Source organism: Somniosus microcephalus, chromosome 6, assembly GCF_052327205.1.
Source record: "Somniosus microcephalus isolate GS21.2 chromosome 6, FLI_Smic_1.0, whole genome shotgun sequence".
In the NCBI taxonomy this organism is placed as follows: Eukaryota; Metazoa; Chordata; class Chondrichthyes; order Squaliformes; family Somniosidae; genus Somniosus; species Somniosus microcephalus.
Genome location: NC_140992.1, coordinates 224,898,352 through 224,911,930, shown reverse-complemented (window position 1 = coordinate 224,911,930; position 13,579 = coordinate 224,898,352). Strand labels below are relative to the sequence as shown.

The 13,579-nt window shown below is 39.3% G+C and overlaps 1 protein-coding gene across 3 annotated transcripts in view; it reads right to left on the bottom strand.

The window, feature by feature from the left end:
• Positions 1 to 2,800: 2,800 nt before the first annotated feature.
• The window catches only part of peds1a (plasmanylethanolamine desaturase 1a), a 136,993-nt gene continuing 126,214 nt past the window's right edge, over positions 2,801 to 13,579 (bottom strand). For 2 of the 3 annotated variants that reach the window (XM_085991492.1, XM_085991489.1), the window contains 2 exons: positions 10,446 to 10,658; positions 2,801 to 3,529 (listed from right to left, as the gene is read on the bottom strand). In XM_085991492.1, the coding sequence (XP_085847618.1) occupies positions 3,408 to 3,529; positions 10,446 to 10,658 (335 nt within the window). In that variant the 3' untranslated portion in view covers positions 2,801 to 3,407. Of the gene's footprint in view, positions 3,530 to 8,069; positions 8,164 to 10,445; positions 10,659 to 13,579 lie in introns of those variants that run through there. The other variant, XM_085991490.1, reaches the window with a different exon arrangement.

Below are 13,579 nucleotides of genomic sequence, written 5' to 3'. Positions count from 1 at the left end.
CTCATAGGGCTTTCAGGATCTGATAGCTTCCGTTAGAACAGCCAGGCTGCTGGTCCAGAGCCCAGTTGAATGGCAATGGTTGGAGGTGACCTGAATGAGGTTGCTATTTCTCAGGACAGCAGCACATGCTAGCCATTCAGTCTTCCTCCTCAAAGTACCATACAACTGGCAAGTAGAGGGTGACATTAGGCTGCCCAGGCATAAGACCTAGAGAAATAACAACAGAAAATGCTGGGAAAACTCAGCAGGCCAGGCAACATCCGTGGAGAGAAATTAGAGTCGACGTTTCGGGTCTAACCCTTTTTCAAAACTGGAAAGGAAATGAAATAGATCGAAAGGTAGGGCTGGGAGAGAACAAAAGAAGTGAAGAGACATTAAGAAGTGTTCAAAACGAGATGAGATGGTGATAGGACTAGTGGAGACAAAAGACGGCTCAGATTAGGTGTGAAATGTTCTGGCAGAATGAGAGACAGCTGCCATGTGGGAGAGAGAAAAAAAAAGGGGGGGGGGAAGGGAGAAACCGCAAAGGGATGGATAAAAAAAAAAGTAAAAATGTAATAGGGGCCGAGGTTATGATCGGAAATTGTTGAACTCGAAATTGAGTCCGGAAGGCTGCAAAGTGCCTAATCGGAAGAAGAGGTGCTGTTCGAGTTTACCTTGAGCTTCCGTGGAACAATGCAAGAGGCCAAGATGCAATAAGACTAGAGATGCAGCCAGTAGCATGCAATTTGTGGACTCCAATGTCGCACTTCCTCATTTTAATAAATCCTAATGCCTCCCATGAGGCCCTGGATCACAAATGGAAGCTACAGTGCAACCATAATGAGGCAAAAACAGGTCCTGCCCCAGAATTCACCTCCAAAAATGCCAGCATGCATTATAAGCTCACTAAAGTTGACAAGTAATTCAGGACCATTGCTTCTCAAGAGTCAAGAGGCTCATAATAAATGTCCTAAATATGACCCAAATTTTCAAATATATGAATGGTTCTTATAAAATAAAATGCAACAATGAGAGTACAAAATCTTTCTCAAACTTTAATGGAGAGAAACATTTTGGAAAATTAAAAATCAGTGATCATGTGAGCTCCAAGCACAAAAAAAGTTTGAATTTTCAAAATCAGAGAATGGCAAAGAAATGTTTATTAACTCGACTTGAGGAGTTGATACTTATTCAAAGTGTAAAAGTAAACCCAGTCTCGCTAACCCCCCTCTCAATCCAGTAGCACATTTTCCAGCACGCTTGACTTTAAAATTAGAACAGAGGCAGAGGGTTGACCAACATCACAGTGAAACAAAAGGATGTTTCAGGTCCCCATTTAATACAGGCAGCCTTGTGGTCCTGGTCAACCTGCGAGAAAGTGCAGATCCCTTTAAATAGCTCTCAATTAGTGACCCAGTTCATCAACCTGTCTCACTTTCATTTAGAAAGTAAATGAACCCTGGAAAATATGTGCACTCATTAGCAAATTACAAACATGCTTTATGATCCCTTAGAACATGCAAAATGAATCCTTTCTGAACAAAGAAAATATGAATGAATATATGGATTCTGCCAACTGTCGAAAAACAGTATGAGTAGGGGAGTAGGCAGTGGGATTTATATCCACATATAAGTGGGCTGACATGAAACTCAACAGGGATGAAGTAGAAATATAATTCAAACCTTATCCCTCCAAACAGTGCTGTATTTATATATGATATTTTTGGAATACTGTAATTTCATTTGTAATTACATTTAGTGTGCATGGTATGGGGAGACCAAAGTGACAGAAGGAGAGTAAAGAATTTCCCCAGTCCTCAATAAACCAACAATGCGAGGGAAACCGATAGTGACTAGTGTGAAGGTTAACAAACAGGTGAGGAAGAAACTGAGGGACAGATTAAGTTAAAAAGTTGACTAACAGATATTAAACACAAGGCCAAGAAGCAGATGATAGATGCAGATTTAAGAGCGTGTGTGTGCGCGAGAGAGAGAGAGAACATGAGAGAGGACATGTGCAAGAATTAAACTGATATACGGGACACGAGACACGAATAAGAATTAGATTAAGAGAGGAGAGAGTCCTAACTGCAGCTGCCAGAGCAGGATCATGATGATACAGGGTCTGCATCGCTCGAGTGATGTTTACATTTCACCACTGTCACCAGTGACATCTCTAACTTTAGTAGCAGCACTCACTATAAATGAGCCAGAACTCGTGCCTCTGGCTCCACCCTCTTCAGGCAATTTTTTCTGTGCACTGTTAGAAACAAATATAAAAGGCTGCTGCCACCAGAAATGCATGTGACATACGGCCATATTTCTGGCTGTGCCATGTTGGCTTATATGGATCTTCACTGAAAGTCTATGGCCAGAAAACAAAATTGCAGTCAGGACTTTGCAAGAATGGCATATGCGCAGCTGTTTGTGTTGGCACTAGTTCTCGGAGATCTACCCCACAGTATAAACAGGACGGACTGTTGGGCAACAGAAGATGAAACACACTGCGGGATCAGTTTAAGTAGAAGTGGTTCTACAGTATAAACGCAACATCTGTGGTTTCTGCAGGGAGTGGGACTGAGATAATATAGTCACAGGCCCTTGCAGCGGATACGGACGACCACATAGGATGTATATTTCCATGCCTTTGGGACCAAATAAATTCTTACAATATACGTGTGGTATAAGATCCATCTCCACAGAAGCTAAACCACTGCCAGATGGACCTATTAACTCACTGCTGTAGTTCCTTACCGGAGCTGTTTCACAATCAAAGTAAACAGCAGAGTTTTCTACTGATGCTGTTATTTATTCGTAGAATGATGCAACTGTGAGGCTACATTAGGAGTGTGACGGCTTCTCTGATTTGGTTCTATATTATGATGTGTTACCTCACATAAAACAATCACCAATATCAGTGCTCAAAAACAAAATACTTCAAATCGTTACAAAACTCAAATAACCTTTGTATGAAGTACCCGTATGGGCTCTTACAATTTACTGGGATTACAATCAGTGCTTAAGGCTGATCAGGATACAGTCACTTTTGCCATAGTCTTTCAAAATTCACCATTAAAATGGTACCCTGATCTTTTCATTTGCTTAAAACGCTGCTGGTGCTATTTTTTGACTATATACCGAGTACAAAATAATATATGCATTGGTCAGCATCTTGTGCATTGGAGTAAAGTGGTAAGCAAAGGATTGTTTTCTAAAATTATGTTTGCACCTTCATAAGCAGCTCATTGAATGGCAGCAATGATTTGCAAATAAAAAGTCTTTCGAACATACATCACATCTGATAATGGTGCTAGTTTCTAAATGCTGGTCAAGGTTTAGGAAAATTAATCAGATGCTTCTTCCCTTCTTAAGCATGGCTCTGCCTCTTCAGTTGTCCACAACACCATTCATCAGTTTACAGTCTTTTATTCCATCTTGTGGGCCCACCTCATATCATCAGTCCTTGGCTTGTGTCCAGTTAGATTTGCTATGAGATACTCAAACATCCGCCAAAATCCAATCTTTTCCAGAGGGTAATTCAGCCATCCTGAGTACAACAAAGAAGATTTACATGCATCAGAGTGTGCAGCCTCATAAATGTCACAAACCTGTAGACCTTCTATGTAACCACACTTCAGTATCTCGGACAAATGCAGTTCATTTTCCTCATTATAGCCCGTTGTGTTCCTTTACCAACTTTTATACCATTAATGTGTCTTTTTGCAAATTCAATTTACTCAGCCTTTCGTGTTTCTATCCCATGTGCATTTCCAGGATCAGCCTCATTAACACAGAGTAGGCAAGCTCCCAGCATCAAAAACACTGTGATTGAGAGCCTGTCCAATAGCAGACAGGAAATCTTATGCTGCTGCAGAATTTAAAGGCCTGCAGCAGCTTAAAGGGAGGGACATCATGGTTTGCTGGCAAGGCAACACACTTCTTTAGTGAAAGACAGACTGCAAGGGGATCAGCAGCCTTGAAAATAGCCCAACTAAAATGCTACTGAAGGAAGTAAGACAGAAGAGAAGAGGCCCTCTTCACAACGAGCAGTGCAAGACACCAAGAATAATGGGAAAAGTTGTGTGATCTGAGTGCACACCTGGACGAAATGTAATGATTTACTAGGTCAGCAAGGCAGAAGAATACATCATTACCTTCCATTAATGCAATATACCAAGCATTTATACACAGAAACAACTGTGCCTAGAAAAAGGTTAGGCTGTCCCACTTCCACATGGATGCACCTGTTACCCTGGAGCAGAACTAACAGCGCTGAAGATTTTCTGAAATTTCCAACAGGTCAATCTGATTTGCAGAACATTTCTTGACTCATCGGAGGATGGATCGTCTATTTTTTTTGGACGGACAGTAAAGCAACTGGGAGCTTCCTCCTCAAGTTGTACACTACCACCGTGTAATTGCATGAAAGAGATATTCTTTGCGCTAGGCACCATGCGCTCATTCATGTTCTGTCTCAACATAACAAATAGGAATGAATTCCTCCTCCTCTCACTTGTTGCCGTACAGACTATTGATAGACTGTCTAACCGAACAGAGACCATCTTCCCCCGGGAAATGATAGAAAATGCTCCAACAGTGTGCTGCCTGAAATTCCAAGTGATTGGACTGTACGAACTCCCACTTACCTTACATCCATTTGTCTTGGAAATTAGCTTTCTCCCATTACAATGCGGATGTAGTATTGGGAATTGAGTGGGGAATGCCCAAAGGAGAACCTGAGTCATTGCTACCCTGAGTCCACCAGTGCAGATTCAGTGTGGATACCATGTCCCCAGGAACCAGGTAAGAGTCTGCAGGGAGACTACTGCCTGAGCAAATTTAACTGAAGGGTTCTCATGAACAGACACACTTTGGGAAGCACAAGATTGAGGGCTGCTGTAAGTCCCAACGTCCACTGTGAATTCTAGGCTGTTAAATATTAAGTCCCCGACACCTTTGGTGCAGTCAGGATCCTGTGCTTGATTGTACGAAAGCATGCCCCTAGAAACTAAGTTTATGTGAGTAGTTCTATTTCAACTTCACAAGATTGACCAAAAGCCCAACCACTGTCAGCTTTAGATTACTTGCTGGACCACCAGCCTGATAGTCCTAGCTGGAAGTTTGGACTAACCAGCTGTCTAAGAGTGCGCATGAATATGCTGAAGATAAAAACATAAGTAGTAAGAGTAGGAGTAGGCTATACAGCCCCTCGAGCCTGCTCCGCCATTCAATATCATGGCTGATCATCGACCTCAACTCCACTTTTCCGCCCGATCTCCATATCCCTTGATTCCCCTACAGTCCAAATATCTATTTATCTCAGCCTTCAATATACTCAAAGACGCAGCATTCACAGCCCTCTGGGGCAGAGAATTCCAAAGATTCACAGCCCTGAGTGAAGAAATTCCTCCTCATCTCAGTCTTAAATGGCCTACCCCTTATCCTGAGACTATGCTCCCTAGTTCTGGACACTCCAGCCAGGGGAAACAACCTCTCAGTGTCCACCCTGTCAATCCCCTTCAGAATCTTGTATATTTCAATGAGAACACCTCTCATTCTTCTAAACTCCAGAGAGTATAGGCTCAGATGTAGGTGTGCAGCAATTACTGAAAATCACTTTGTAGAGACCTGGGAAACTGAGAAAGGCCAAAAAGGACTATTTGGTCATTTGCATCCTGAAAATGAAATCTGATCTGGTAAAAGCACTCCTTAAAATGGATTAGAATGGAAACCAATCCAGTCCACCACTGTCAATTAATTATTGTTTAATGTCAGTAATTCCTTGTACTGTCAGTATCTATACAATGTACTCTTGTTTAGTTTCATTTAATTTGACCACTTGCCAGGCAACTAGAACCTGGCTGGGTGAAAGATCTTGTATACAGCCGTACGAGCAGAGATTTGAAGGGTGTAAAGAAGCTTCTCTCTAACAGGCTTTAGAATGGGTCTGGGTTTGAACAACAAAATAAAGATGGTGATGAAAATGGAGCATTTTGTCCATGGTGTATTACTTTTATTTTCTGTGGTTAAATAGACTCTCTTGAAAATAATTCAACTCGAGGACTATGAATTTCATTAAGCCAAGACATTCACTCCTAGAGCCAAACAGGCTATGATGAAACAGTAAACTAATGAATTAATTGCAACTTTGTTTACCTACAGATTTTGTTCTTAAAAGTCAAGTATATTAATTGCTTAATAGTTAAGTCAATGTGTCATAGTCTATCCAAGTGTTCGAAGCAGTTTAATTTGATTCCAGGTTAAAGCCAAGATATTCAACACCATTGCAATTTGAATCTGGTGCCCCAACATGAGGGGCTGATCCAGGCCAGCAAGCATCTTCAGTATTTTAGACCTGTGGATGTTTAGAAAGCCTTATGCAACCGTGAAAGATACAGACTTGATTTCCTTGGTCCCTGGTTGAACTTCATAGGAATGGAAAGTACATCTCAGACACCTTTGCTGAAGTTAATGAGGAGTTCTTGTATCACTATATTGCAGGCTGTATGGAGGTGGCACATGGGGACTCCATGATGGGTAGGCAAAACCACATATAAAAGTTTTATTTTACGGATGCTGGTTTAAGTTTAGTATTAAGAGGATTAGCAAAGTATCACAGCTTTTATTATTTTTGTATATCTGAGAAGGATTAAAGTAAACATTCTATAATCAAATGAAATCTTCCATATTTACTTTATACTACTGTTTAACCCTTACTTTTAATAAAGCTGATAGTCTAAATCACATGATCTGATAGCGTGTTTGAGCTTCTGCTAATTGAAAATTAGGAGATCAGAGGGCACAGCAATTTTCAGAAAGCTGTTACAGTAAGCTGTTACAGTAACCATGGTTTCCATTTGACCTCTGGCCAATGCTATACTATATTACTACTGCTGAGGCTGCTGTTGCTACCACAACAGTTACCACAATAAGTTGCGTTTAGAAAGTGCTTTTAATATATAAAAAAGTCCCAAGTCACCTCATCAAAGAGAGGGAAATGGATGCCTAGCCATGGAAGGAGAGATAAGGAGGCATGACCGAAACCTTGGTCAAACAGATGGAGGGACTTGAAAGCAAGAATGAGGTCACAGCAGTGTCTCTGAACTAGATTTGGAGCGGATACAATTCCTTTGTGAACTGGGGCAGTGGAACACTGGATGTCGGAGAGTGACTCGCATGCCTTAATTTATTGACTAATTGTTATGTTTTTTCCTCCTCAATTTTAAGTGCAATGAGACTTCTTCCTGCGCTTGAGGAGCACTATAGAATTACAAGTTATCATCTTTATGGTTTTTTTTGTATTAAGAATGTTCTATTATTTGTCTGTTTCAATTGCACACCATTATCATCTCAGTAAGTTGTGGCACCTGCACACACATCAGTCTGCTGTGTTATATTCACTGCATATCACCTTCTAATGATGCAAAAACCAAGAGTCAGGTATGACTTGTAACAACTGCTTTTTAGATTTAAACATTCCAGAATAATGTTTGGCTTCAAATGCTGAGTCACAATGCACTTCAAAATACTGGAAAATGCACCAAAAATGTGTTAAAAATCCAAATTTCCTGGGAGGGGTCATAACATCAGATCCTCCTAGGAAGTAAATTTTGCATCAACAGAATTCATCTTCCATTTCAAAAAATTCTAAATTCACCACTGCAAACATTGCACTTGAGTACTTCATTTTTCCCCCTATAATAATACAGCTTATAAAATATTGGGAGTAGCTGTAGCTTAATTCATGACAGGTTCATGTCCCGCTGCAGTCCCATTGTAACTACTTTCTGTATGTCAAATGTGAGGCCATTGGATTTCATTTTTCCACAGAAAAACAAAAGTGAATTGTGGAATATTATCCCAAAACACTATTAAAAATCTTGAAATCTAAAATAGCTTATTCAGTGCTTGAGCAGTAGCCTTGGTCATAGGCTTTTAGTTCAGGTTGTTTTCTGAACTGTCAGCTTTTGGGGAGGTGTGTCAGCTTTTTTGAAGTTGTTCATTGGCTTTTCCAAGTTTTGTCAGTTTCCAAGTGTGGGAAAGAAAGTACAGGAACTTTGCTATAATACCAGACCTGGGCCTTTAAACAGGGCAGCAACAGGGAGTCACGTGGGGGGAGGTTCTGATGATGTCAGGACATAAAGAACATGCGATTCCCCAGAACCAGTAAGTGAGGGATGCCTGAATGACAAAGAAGCATGGATCAATATTGCACCTCTGTATAGCGCAGTGCACTGATGTTTCAAAGTACTGTTCTATCATACAGCCTAGCAACTCATGTCAATTGGGATTATCATTCACATGTTAAATATATACGAAGTAAGAACAGAAAAAAAAGAAACAGGAACTTGATTAAAATATAGTCATGATGGACAAGCACGGCAAACAATATAATCCAAGAGTAATTTGCCTCAATCTAGTCTTGGGGGAGAGGGGAGGGAAATATAATGCGTTAAGCAAGATGCAAAAAAATGGATTCTACAAAACACAAAGGATAACAAATGGAGTGATAAAACCTTAAATTTCATAAGTGTTGTCACCACAGACACACCACCTCCATAATCACGACAAGTTTCACTGAGATCCAACATCTAGTAGGATCTTAAGCAGAGAGCCCCAATACCTCAGAGCCTTCTCGATTAAATTCCAAGAGCTAAAGATATTTTGTTTTTCAATGGCTGCAATCTTAAACAGCAACATTAACACACTTCCATCCTATTTAAAGCACCCCATGCCCCTCCTTCAATATTGTATCATCAGTTTTCTTCAGAGATTAACTTATTTGGGAAAAATTTAGGTAGTCTTATCAATGATGAAATCTGCAAATACTGGTATTTAATTGTAATCAACTTAAAAATTAGGGAAGATGAATTTGTTAAAACAGTGGAAATGAGAGGCTTTGATACAGAATTGTCAGGTTAATGGTTCTGCTATGGTTAACCTCACTTAGAATCATAAGTGAGTATGTCCAACCAGTACTTTAATTTGGTCCCTGGTAATCACCCATCCTTGTGTATTGTAGAATATTACAATCCAATTTTAAGCTGAGTTTCAACATATTGCAGCTGAACAAAAGACACGTGTAAAACGTGTCCTTTTTTACAAATGGTCTTTTTAAAATGCTGTAACTAAGAAACAGTATTTCAAGGCTACCTCAAACCCCTGATTGATCCCTGTGCAGCCAATTTTTCTTGTTTTCTGCTGGTTCTGTTTTATTCAAGTCTATTTGTTACTACTGACAGTAGGTTATTAATAATTTGATGTAGAGAGTGTTGCTTACTGAGAACTGAGAACATATCATTCCTGAGAGAGAAGAGGGCTGTTAGGCCACATTCTCCCTTGAAACAGATGCTCTCCCCTGTGGATTGTTCATAAATACACTCATCGTTGGTGTCCTACAAAACAACTCATCATTTTTTCCGATGGCTGTTAGTGAGCCTGGCTTCCTCAACAATGTTGGGTACTTCTGGATGTAAAACATGGGCCTGGCTTTCTTGTGCCAGTTTGAAAACGTATTACAACCAAAAGGAGGAACTCTGCAGTTAGTTTAAAGATGACTCGGTCCCAAATGTCCTCAAGATGAGATGATTGGCTATGACCATTTTTATACTCTTGTCTGGTTGTGTAGTGCTATTCGTGTAGAACATATACATTGAAGTTCTACTTTGTTGTTGATAAATTGGCCTTATCCTTCAAATCTGACAATGGAACAAGGCCTAGCGATAACCCAGGTAGTAGCACTGCATCACACATATGAACCATGTCTTGCCCTAAACAAAACAAAATTCAGTAACAGCTCCATCTAGCTTGAATTATGAAAGATTGTTTCACACAGGCAGACGGAAAGTGATCGATCCCACTCTGGACCATTTTACCCCAGGCAGGAACTCCACAGCATTGTTACTGACTTCGAGGGCGAAAACAGTCCCTTTTCAGTTATGTGATTGTAAGCCTTGGGCTGGCATGTACTTTTGGACGGGAATTTCCACCAACAAATGAGAAAGACATCGCCAGCACCTAAATTCTCCTACTAACATTTCACAGCCAGACATGAATACAAAAACATACAATAAAAAGTAGGCAGCTATTTATATCTCTCCGGAGTAGGATAAGGGTTGATTTCCCTTTTACAGCCATAGCTAACAGGAATAAAGTGCCGTGAATGAATTTTGTAATCCGTCCTACAGGTCTCGTATCAACATCAGTGTTTAGCAGAGTGGGCGTTTACTTTACATTAACAAAATAGTTTGACTTTTGGGTAAGATTACATTTATAGATTAAACGCTCCACTGTTGAAATGTTTATATGCAAATTACTGAACAATAAAAGTAATGTAACCAAGGCTTGCTGTTTTAATTAAACTGGTTCCAGTTCAAGGATAAGGTTTCACGAAGTATGTTGACAGTACAGTTTTCTACCTCTATTCTTAGGTTCTGAAATAGCATTTACAACTCTGATCCCACCTGTGGTAATGCAGAAGTAAGTTTCATGAGGGGCAACGTGATGGATTCGGTGATGCTTTCTGGGCAGGATGATGTGAAGGTCCTGCAGGATGGTGACCCAGCGAGGCAGACCGAAGTACGAGTGAGACCACTTGTGAATCTGATTGGTCATTGTCACAAATATACCTAAACAGAACACATAGCAGTCCCAGGCATAAGCTTCATAGACAGCTTCTGCAAAAGAAAACAAAAAAGGAACCAAATGAAACTCCATCAAACTAGCCACTCAAATATTTGCTAATATTGGAAAAATAGACTTCTTTTTGCCCAATAATCTGGAGAAAAATAAAACACTTTCTCTTTGTATTATATTTCATAAGTTAGACATGAACTTCAAATCTAGATATTTCGTTTTATGATGGTCAATGGGATTATATTGTGATGGAAAATGTGGCAGAAGCACATGATCCAGTAAAATCTTATAAAGATCTGACAGAGTCCTAAGGACAATTTCTAACCTCCACAGGATTTCCTGCTAAGCTAATGGAATACGAGAACAGAAAATCAAATTTTATAAATTGTTCAGTAAGAGTAACAGGAGGTCTGCTATAACCAAATAAAATCCCAGCCAGGCATAATCAATATGGACTGGCTTCCATTTTAAGAGTATGGTAGAAATGTTCACCAGTAATTCCTTTCACTTTCTAAGCATAACTTTTCTATTATGTAATTATACAGTTCTCTCCTCCGACATCTGTAGTAGTCATCGTCGTCGTCTTCTTCTTTGTGGTCTCAAATCAGACCGCAAACATTAATGTGCCACAATGGAAAAGACATATTCACGATTCCTTTTTAAAAATTGCAAAATAAAATGTAGCAAGGATGTCTGGAAAATCCATACTATTCACATTGGTTAGAAAGTGTTAAATTTACAGTCTGAACTCCAAGACAGTAATGTAAGTTTCAACATCACATGTCACACTGTTTATTCTGTTCAAAATGTGCTCTTCAATCCAGAAATTAAGGATTTCTGGTCAAAAAATTAGAATTATAGGTTTTAAATCAACCATTCACTGGTGTTGTAGTGATGAATATTTAGTGTATTTTGTGTTTAATTTGGGGACAGAGAGTGGTTTAAGGATGAGGTTTAATCCATCTAACGGCCGATCTCAAAATACATGGTTGTACAACGGTGCGCGTTACTATTACCAGAAGTGATGAATTCCTCTCTCAGCAACAGCACTTTCCCTGTCAGGAGAGTCTGCACGAGGAGAAGAGAGGGGTTGCTGACCTGCACAGTGTATTGGGATGAAAGCACAGTTTGGTTTCAAAGGCCTACTTCATCAACTCTTTATATGGTTAACCTACTGAGTATCACACGTCCTTTGCAGCCTTCAAAATTCCCAAATGATTTTTGGTCAGGCAACAGCTGTGAAAGAGAGACTCTGCACTTTTCTAACGTTTGATATTATAATACTGAGCTGTAAAAAATCTGCAGAAACATGAAATTCTTAGAATATACCAAAAAAACTAAGTTGTGGATGGAAAGGAGTCAAAAGCCAAATTTGGTATTCAATGAGTTAAAACATCAATGAACATGGTTCTTATTCTTGTTGGAAACTTTGAATTCAACACTTCACGATATTTGTTCCTCATTAAAACCTCCAACAGTTGCCACCGAGATCTATGCTTAAAACGCAGTGATGTCACAATATTTGAAGTACTTTAGTCTTCAGGGACAGGAGAGTCTACACTGGGATTCAACACCCTTTGAAACGTCAAAGTATTATAAATGGATGTGCAGAGATAACCATCCCAAAGCATCCTATTCAGTAGATTGGATAGATGGAAACTTCAGCAACTTATAACATACTTGGTCAGGTAATAACCTTTAGTACGTGGTGAGTGGGGGTGAGAAAAGATGAAAGACAGCGCAAGACAGACCCATCATTCTCTTTGAGGACTAAGGTAGTGTTTCTGCAGAAAGCTATAATTATAGCGAGATTATAATGCATTATTATTTAGCGATACTATTTTCTTCACATTTACATTTCTCAAATTTTACTTTAGAATACACAGTGCTCAACCTTTGTAAAAACATTTCCATTACCTGGATCTGACAGAAGTCACACATCCATTATAATAACTGCAAAGAACATTCAGTATTAAAGGTTTAAATAATTCAAGGCCATAAAGTAAGTTTGAGTGAGACTACTTTCTGAATAGAGTGTTACTGCAGAATATCTGAATACAAAACTATTAACAGGCTGGGAACATACAAAATGCTGAATAGAATACTAGCAACTTTCTAAAAGTAATTAGAATTTGTTAAGTGTTCAGAGTTTAACACATATTTTGGAATATTCAACCAAATAGACTCAGTTTTTGGAAATTTCACAACACAATTCTCCTGTTTCAACATCTTCTTCAACAAGTGTCTCACTAACAGACTCGATCAATGAGCTGAACATTGACACCCAGTGGCTGTAAAAGACTTAACATTATCAATTTATAAAATGCTCATGATAGATTAGAACCAATTCTCTAAAAAGTCAGCCTTCTGAGCAGACTTCAGAAAGTAACTTTCATTTTAACTGTTCTCATCAAATGTCTCCCTTTCAAAAATCTCAAGAATCACCTTTTTTGGTTAATAAATGGCTGATAAAGACACCGCATTAAGTAAAAAGAAATCCTTTACAAAGATGAATAATCATAGATAGTAAAAATTATGATCAATTAAATTTAGTACAAGTCAGAACTTGGACAATTGATGGCTACTTTTTTGGGACTTGACTGAAAAGAAGTTTTATTACATTGCCACTAGATGGTGCTATAAAAGAACAATTTGAACCTTCTTGCAGTTTGTCTGTGAGAAAGTTGGGTAAATTACATATATATAAAAAAAAAGAAGCGATATCTCTTTATGATGGAATTCAAAATAACAAGAAGTCAAGCCTGCAACCTCTTTTGCCTATGCAGGCATATTACCTACTGAGACACATTTGCACAGATCTGGTAAAAGAGATGGGGGAGAAATTCAGTTGCTTTGCGCCTCCCGTTAGCGCCCTAAGAGGGTACAAAGCAACTAGCGCCCGGGCGCAGTGCTGCCAACGCCTCCCGCGAAATTCAGCGGGAGGTTAGCGGTGGCAGTAACC